At 39.5% G+C, this 9247-nt stretch overlaps 1 protein-coding gene across 1 annotated transcript; it reads left to right on the forward strand.

The window, feature by feature from the left end:
- The first annotated feature begins 378 nt into the window (after positions 1-378).
- LOC127665531 (olfactory receptor 5K1) lies at positions 379-1308 on the forward strand. The gene has a single exon (XM_052157941.1). The coding sequence runs from the start codon at positions 379-381 to the stop codon at positions 1306-1308; it is 930 nt and encodes a 309-aa protein (XP_052013901.1).
- The last annotated feature ends 7939 nt before the right edge of the window (positions 1309-9247 follow it).

The following is a 9247-nucleotide window of genomic DNA, read 5'->3' on the forward strand; positions in this document are numbered from 1 at the left end:
TACTAAGTAATTTCCTGAGATATACTCTCTGCTATTTATAAGTAAATGAATACATTCTACGTGAATCCAATATAAAGCTTTTTTATAAATGTGATATAACAGTGTTTAATAAACATGGGTGAAAGGAATAACTTAAATAAGGAATGATGCTACCTATGCAGCCACTAGCCTAACACATATAATACAATGGGTTCAATCTCTAGCCTTGCAAAGAAATAATAATTATGCTATGAATTGTGCTTCAACTTGAGTTCAGCTGACTTGCTATGGTGCTATTCAAGATGAATCTCCTCCTTTGAACCAAAGAGAGCTCAAAAATATTTGAGGCATACAGTAAACTAGTACTTTATTTCCCTATTTTTTTCCAGGTAATCAGTAATGCTTGAAGAAAATCACACCATGAAACATGAGTTTATCCTCACAGGATTTACAGAGCATCCAGAAATGAAGGCCCTTCTGTTTGCAGTATTCTTACTCATCTATCTGATTACCATGGTAGGGAATGTGGGTCTGGTGATTCTAATTTGCAAAGAACGTTCTCTTCACACCCCAATGTACATCTTTCTGGGTAACCTGGCTCTCATAGATTCTTGTTGTGCCTGTGCTATTACTCCTAAAATGTTAGAGAACCTTTTCTCTGAGGACAGAATAATCTCTCTGTATGAATGCATGGCACAGTTTTATTTTCTGTGCACTGTTGAAACAGCAGACTGCTTTCTTCTGTCAGCAATGGCCTATGACCGCTATGTAGCCATATGCAACCCACTGCAGTACCACAGCATGATGTCCAAGAAGCTCTGCCTTCAGATGACCATGGGAGCCTTTATAGCTGGAAACCTGCATTCTATGATTCATGTGGGCCTATTATTTAGACTAGCATTCTGTGGATCTAATCAAATCAACCACTTTTATTGTGATATACTTCCTTTGTACAGACTCTCTTGTGTTGATCCCTATGTCAATGAGCTTGTGCTGTTTGTCTTCTCAGGCTCAATCCAAGTCTTCACAATAGGTTGTGTCCTCATATCTTACCTTTACATTGTTTTTACAATTTTCCAAATGAAATCTAAAGAGGGAAGGGTCAAAGCCTTCTCCACCTGTGCGTCCCACTTTCTGTCTGTTTCACTATTCTACGGATCTCTTTTCTTCATGTACATTCGACCAAATTTGCTAGAAGAAGGTGATAAGGACATACCAGCTGCTATTTTGTTTACGATAGTGGTTCCCTTACTAAACCCATTTATTTACAGCTTGAGAAATAAAGAAGTAAAGAATGCCTTGAAGAAAATTCTGCACAAAAACAAATAATCTCAAAAAATTTTAAACAAGCATCTGCTATAGTGTAAAAACTCAACTCAGCAGAAACATCACATGAGATTACACAATAAAAAAAAATGCTTGTAAACTTTGTGCAAAACTGTTAAAGTCCATAATGCTTTCTTAAGTGGCAGTGTGCCAGGTGGAAATATAGGTGAAATAGTAAATTGGGATGGCTCTTAACAGAAAAGAGAAAAAATTAAAAGTAAACTTTGAGATTCAAATATCCAAATAGTCTGCTCCCAGGCCCATGGCCTTTGTCAATGTTGGGGATAGTAAACATCCAAAAGACAACAAAAACATTTGCAGAAAAAATGTAAAATATCTTCTTATAAGCATTTACAATCAAATCATTTCAATAGCATAGAGCATGAACACTTTGGTAAGCTAAGGTATATTAGAACCTGTGAAATGTCACCAGATTAAGGTACTTAAAAGCAACAGCAACAAAATTGTGGAAGGTGAAGTTTGAGAAACTCTTCTAAAAGATTTGGTGAGTACTACTCTGTTGAACATAGAATAAGGAAGAAATGGATGCATGCCATAGAAGTGAATATTATATGTGTATATCAAAGTTGTTTTCAGAATAAATGGCTAATTTAGAATGTTAATATTAAGAGAGGCTGGCCTTAAAATGTTTTTATTCTCATGTGTACATACATAGCTTCAATAAAACAAAATTCTAGACAATTAAAGCTTATATAAAATTTGAGAAGCTTAGTTGTCAAGTAATTAAGCCAACATTTTTTGTACCTCTTCATGAAAGCTGAGGGAGTCTGACAGTACTTTGTGGCTAATGTATGCACACACACAAAGAAAATATTGGGATAATGAAATGTGAATAGGCATTATCTTTTAAAAATTATTTTTGGTAAAAATAGAAAATTGTAGAATAGGAGTAGAATCTAATGAAACTAATGTGTCATCATGAAATAACCACTTTCCAATTATCACAACATACTTTTGTTGAGATCCTGCCACATAGAATGTGTAAGTGATTAAACACATCAGTCAATCATGTTAACAGAAAAACTGCTACTAATTGTGCTACTAACACTGTATCACAGATGATACAAATCAGGTAACACAAAGTTCTCCCTTCCACCTGCTCTCTTGATGCTCTGAGTTCACAGCTCAATACCCAGAAACAGTTGTCACAGTATAACTGTCACTATACGGATCCACTAGAGGTTAAGTTCACAGTTAAAAAAATTCAACATCTTATGTCTGCTGAGAAAATATAGTAGGAAAACAAACAGAAAATTTTCTAGTACCCTAAATTCATGAATAAAATATATCATTTTGTGTCTCTAAAGCTCTAAGAAAAGGAATGTGTCATATTACAATTATATGCATACATTTCAAGATTTTCTTGGTCATTTGAAATCAAATACATCAATTTAGGATTTACCCAATGTCTATCTGAGGAATGCGTGTCCTACCTATTTTCATAATCTATAAAAAGCTACAGCAATCAAAAGAGCATAGAACAGTAACCATAAATAAACCCATGCACTAGTGAGCAATTTATTTTGGATAAAAGTACCAAGAACATACAGCAAAGATATACGAGTCTTTCAGCAAACAATATAGGAATCACTGAATCTCCATATGAACTCAGTTTAAATTGGACCATCAACTCATGTCATTATATAAAACAAACCAATACAAATGTGCTACACTGTTAGCTATAAGTCCTAAAACCTGGCAGAGAAAGAGAAAGCACAATGGCATTACTTCAGGCAATGATTTTCTTATGACGCCAAAAGCATGGATGATAAAGATTAGTATAACTGCATTAAATTAAAAGGCATATGGTGAAGAAGAACTCAAGCATCTTAACAGTGAGAAAATGAATGCCTTGTGGCATGCCTGTTTATGGACCTGGATAAATACAGCTGGAAGGCAAGGATGTGAGTGCCCAGTAAAAGTATTAAAGGTGCTTTGCATCGACATCAACCAGGAAAGGGAAAATAAGACAGAATGGACTTAAAGTATAGAACTGGTAAGAAGGGCTAGCATCCAAAGAAAAGAGAAAATAAACTGGAAATAATGTAGGGGGGAAAGTGCATTTTATATTGACAAGAATGTAAATTGATATAGCCATTTAAGAAATTATTGTGGGGGACACCAAAATATGAAAAATAGTGGAATCGATTCCCTAGAAAACCAAAGGCCACTCCATCCAGGGAAGCAAGTAGGCTAACTGAAGATCTGTGCCACTCCCTCAGCCCCTCCAGATCCAATTCCCTATCATATCTGCATCAGACTGCCAGCTCTGGGTGAAAGGGTTAGATTTGGGAGATTAATTCTGATGCTTTGATTTAATCAGGAATCTGTGTGCATCCAAACGCTAAAGGTCCTTGTCCCTAATTGTTTTGCTTTGTTTTGTTTTTTTTTTTTGATCGATCAATATACATGCCAATGGCCAGTAGCTGGGCATGGGGCAGAACCCTTAGAGTTATGCCAGCAAGGACACAGAAAGGAAGAATCAGAATCGCCATGATCCTGTGAAGAAGGATGGAATGAAGTAGAGGCCGGAGATAAAGCCAACAAGCTCTGTGAGATTTCAAGCCCCGTGAGTGGCCACTGGCCACTTACCCAATTGGGCCTGAGGTGGCAGGGAACATTTAGGAGTGTCCAGCTTTTGAAGTAGGCAAGACTTTTTAAAAATAAGCTTGTGTGCATGTGTGTGTGTGTGTGTGTGTGTGTGTGTGTGTGTGTGTCTTTCATACACAGATCCCAAGATAGCTCCTGGGCAGGTGCATGTATATGATCTGCTGGGAACACAAAACAGTGTAACAAAAAACCCGGCTACATTAATATAAACCCCATTTGTCTCCATTTTGAGGACCAGGCCTGATTTCAAAAAAAGCCATAAGGCACCAGCTTCAGGAATAGACAATAAGTCCCAAAAACTAGGTCAGAAGACACCAGCTCTAAGAACAGACCATAAAATCCTGAACAGAATCATAAAACCCACTCCCAAAAAATAGCCTGGACATAAACCAAAAAAAAAAAAAAATGGGGAAATATCTTATCTCAGAATGGATCATCTGTGCTGAACAGCCCTATTTCATAATTTGTGACAGGAATTCAGACCACTGACTTCACATGGTTAAACATTCCTGACATAGAAATGCAGACCACTGATCACCTATGGTTCCCTAAAGGATGGCCTGTGTGCCTTTGTTTGGGGAAACCATTTCAAAGAATAGTTGATTCCCTCATGCTGGTTGTTTCTGAAGAATAAATGTTCTTGTGTTTGCATATTGAGTCTGATGCCTTCCTCCCACAATTTTTGGACCCTTACATAGTCACCTTCCCATTGTGCTCCCATCTCCAGGGGATCACAAGATCTCCCTTCCTAACTTCTCTCCTTTTACTCATTGATTTATCCCACACTCCCAGTGCAGCAGACGTTCCCTAGGAATCCACAAGTCACTTAGGCCAGAGAAAGAGGTAACAGCTACAGCTCTTCACCTCTCCTACTGTTCCTCCAGTTCAATCCCTCAGTCTCACACTCCTATCTCTAGCAGACCACTTGCTGTGACACTCCTCTTCTTTCCCACATGCCCAGATCTTTTCCAACCTTCCTCCTACCCAGTCTGCCATCCCGGTCCCCAACTCTAGCAGACATTCCCTGGGATCATGCCATCCCGCCATCCCGCCATCCTGCCGGAAAAGCAAGTAGGTCAGGGAAGCACATACACAAGCACCAGTTCTTCACTCTCTCTCCTCTCCCTATATGTAATTTCCCAGTCTCAACACCAGCTCTGTAGTAGACTAACTGTTGAGTCTACTTACTCTCTGGCCCCATTCCGAGATGACTGAATAAATCTCTGTGGAAACACCCTGCTTTCCTCACTCCTGGTGACTCTCTCAATCTTGCCCCCACCCCAACCTGACACATCTCAATTCCTAAACTTCTAATATCTAGAAACACATTTTACCCTGAACCCTCAGTGGCCACACCTAACAAGAACCCAAAAGGAAACCCAATCTAAGGGAAATCTGCAAATGAAAAGTTTAGGAACTCAAAAAGAACCTCAGAAGCAAACCTCAATAGCAGAATACAAGATATGGAAGAGAGTGTAGGATTTAATTTAAGGATGAAGGCCTTATCTGTTCCAGTTCTAGTGCCCAAATAATAGGCACAAAAATCTATTAAGTGTATTAAGAAGCTTTAAGCACAATGACTGGGCATATATTCATTTATTTTAACCCTTTAAGTTATCAACTTATGAGCCATAGGCCCTGAATTACTTTCCCTTATCCATGTGCTCTGATCCATGTGTGTTTTCATGTCAAACCCCTTGGTGATCTCCTCCTACACATTCTGCCTCATGGCCACCTCTTCTATTCCTTCTCTCCCTTTTGGGACTCTCCACTGGGATCCTTGGATTAGAAGTTCTGCCTTCTCTGCCCAATCAAAGGCTGATATTCTCTTAATTAATCAATCAGAGATAAATGAGGAGCATTCTTTATACAACATTGCTACAGGTGATGGTTAATAATCATAACAATCTTATGGCCCCAACTATAACCATATATCTGGGCACAGAAATCAGCATCGGAATACACAGTGCCCAAAACACATCTCCTAACAAGCAATAATCTCAGGCATTGAAAAACAATAGAAGATACTTTATGCTGTTTGTAGCTATTGTGAAGGGGGACATTTCCCTAATTTCTTTCTCAGTCTGCTTATCCTTTGAATATATAAAGGCTACTGATTTGCTTGCGTTGATTTTGTAGCCAGCCACTTTGCTGAAGATGTTTATCAGCTGTAGGAGTTCTCTAGTAGAGTTTTTAGGGTCACTTAAGTATACGATCATATCATCTGCAAATAGTGATAGTTTGACTTCTTCCTTTCCAATTTGTATCCCTTTGACTTCCTTATGTTGTCGAATTGCCAGAGCTAATACCTCAAGTACAATATTGAAAAGATATGGAGAGAGGGGGCAGCCTTGTCTAGTCCCTGATTTTAGTGGGATTGCTTCAAGCTTCTCTCCATTTAGTTTGATGTTGGCTACCGGTTTGCTGTATATTGATTTTACTATGTTTAGATATGGGCCTTGAATTCCTGTCCTTTCCAAGACTTTTAGCATGAAAGGATGGTGAAATTTGTCAAATGCTTTTTCAGTATCGGGTGACTCTAACCAAACAAGTGAAAGACCTATATGACAAGAACTTCAGATCTCTGAAGAAGGAAATTAAAGAAGATCTCAGAAAATGGAAAAATCTTCCATGCCCGTGGATTGGCAGGATTAATATAGTTAAAATGGCCATCTTGCCAAAGGCAATCTACAGATTCAATGCTATCCTCATAAAAATCCCAACCCAGTTCTTCATAGAGCTAGAAAGAGCAATTCTCAAATTCATCTGGAATAACAGAAAACCCAGGATAGCTAAAACTATTCTCAACAGTAAAAGAACTTCAGGGGGATTCAGTATCCCAGACTTTAAACTCTACTACAGAGCAATAGTGATAAAAATTGCACGGTATTGGTACAATATCAGGCAAGCAGAACAATGGAATAGAATTGAAGACCCAGAAATGAACCAACACACCTATGGTCACTTGGTCTTCGGCAAAGGAGCTGAAAGCATCCAGTGTAAAAATGATAGTCTTTTCAACAAATGGTGCTGGTTCAATTGGAGGTCAGCATGCAGAAGAATGCACATACATCCATTCTTATCTCCTTGTACTAAGCTCAACTCCAAATGGATCAAGGACCTCCACATAAAACCTGACACACTGAAACTAATAGAAAAGAAACAGGGGAAGACCCTGGAGGACATGGGCACAGGGGAAAAGTTCCTGAATAGAACACCAATAGCTTATGCTCTAAGATCAAGAATTGACAAATGGGACCTCATAAAACTATAAAGTTTCTGTAAGACAAAGGACACCTTCAAAAGGACAAAACGACAACCAACAGACTGGGAAAGGATCTTCACCAACCCTAAATCCGACAGAGGGCTAATATCTAATATATCAAAGAACTCAAGAAAGTAGAACCCAGAGAACCAAATAACCCCATTAAAAAGTAGGGTATGGAGCTAAACAAAGATTTTTCACATGAAGAACTTCGGAGAGCTGAGAAACACCTTAAGAAATGTTCAACATCATTAATCATTAGGAAAATGCAAATCAAAACAACCCTGAGATTTCACCTCACACCAGTCAGAATGGCTAAGGTCAAAAACTCAGGAGACAGCAGGTGTTGGCGAGGATGTGGAGAAAGAGGAACACTCCTCCACTGCTGGTGGGATTGCAAGATGGTGCAACCACTTTGGAAATCAGTCTGGTGGTTCCTCAGAAAACTGGGAATGTCACTTCCTGAGGACCCTGTTATACCACTCCTGAGCATATATCCAGAGGATTCTTCAGCATGCAATAAGGACACATGCTCCACTATGTTCATAGCAGTCCTATTTGTAGTAGCCAGAAGCTGGAAAGAACCCAGGTGTCCTTCAACAGAGGAATGGATACAAAAAATGTGGTATATTTACACAAGGGAGTACTATTCAGCTATCAGAAACAATGGATTCATGAAATTCTTAGACAAATGGATGGAGCTGGAGAACATCATACTAAGTGAGGTAACCCAGTCTCAAAAGATCAATCATGGTATGCACTCACTGATAAGTGGATATTAGACTAGAAACTTTGAATACCCAGGACATAATCCACAAATTAAATGATGTCCAAAAAGAATGGAGGAGTGGCCCCTGGTTCTGGAAAGACTCAGTGCAAGAGTATAGGGGAATTCCAGAACAGGGAAGTGGGAAGGGGTGGATGGAAGAACAGGGGGACGGAAGAGGGCTTATGGGACTTGTGGGGAGTGGGGACCCAGAAAAGGGGAAATCATTTGAAATGTAAATAAAAAATATATCAATAAAAAATAAAAATAAGGAAAAAAAGAAAAACAATAGAAGAAATGATACCTCAGGCAAAGAAAATATTAAATCTTAAAAAACACTGACACACACATTGATATAGCAACACACAGTCATAACACTAACTTAATAATCAGAAAGCAATAAGGGAGACAATGTGTGGAGCAGAGACTGAAGTAAAGGCCAACCAGAGACTGCCCTACCTGGAGATTCATCCTATAAACAGTCACCAAACCCCAACACTTTTATGGATGACAAGAAGTGCATACCCAAAGGAGCATACCATGGTTGTCTCTGGAGGGGCCCTGTCAGAGCCTTACAAATACAGAAGCAGATGCTAGCAACCAACTATTGGACTGGGCATGGGGCCCCAATGGAGGAGCTAGAGGATGGTCCAAAGGAGCTGAAGAGGTTTACAGCCCCATGGGAAGAACAATGATTTCAGCCACCCAGATGCCCCAAGACTCCCAGGGACTGAACCATCAACCAAGGGGCACACATGGTTCTAGCCAAAAATGTGGCAGAGGAAGGCCTTGTTGGGCATCAGTGGGAGGAATGGTCCTTGGTCAGGTAAAGGCTCAACAGAGGCCCCAACAAAGGGAAACCAAGGTGGGGAGGTGAGAAGTGTGTTGGGTAGATGGGCATATGCATGAAGGCAGGGGGAAGGAGGAGAGGGAGGGGCTGGGGATCTTAGGGGAGGGGGGATATCAGGAAAGGTTTTACCATTGGCAATGTAAATAAAGATGATATTCAATAAAAAAGATAAATAAATTCAATAGGAAAAAAAGAATCAGAGAGGGCAATAAAAACCACGGCGGTGGGAATAAAAAAAAAAACAAAAAACAAACAAAGAAAAACACATAGCTGTTTGGTTGCAGACTTGGGGGACAAGGGACTCAGGTATATATTTTGCATATCAAAGCAGAGCTATCCTCCAGGTTCTCAGTCTCTGTCTGGCATAACCTGGCCCCCAAGCCTAATCTTTTCAGTCAGGGTTTATGATGTCCTTCCCCCAAACCTTGCT

This window comes from Apodemus sylvaticus, chromosome 15, assembly GCF_947179515.1.
Source record: "Apodemus sylvaticus chromosome 15, mApoSyl1.1, whole genome shotgun sequence".
Taxonomy (NCBI): domain Eukaryota; kingdom Metazoa; phylum Chordata; class Mammalia; order Rodentia; family Muridae; genus Apodemus; species Apodemus sylvaticus.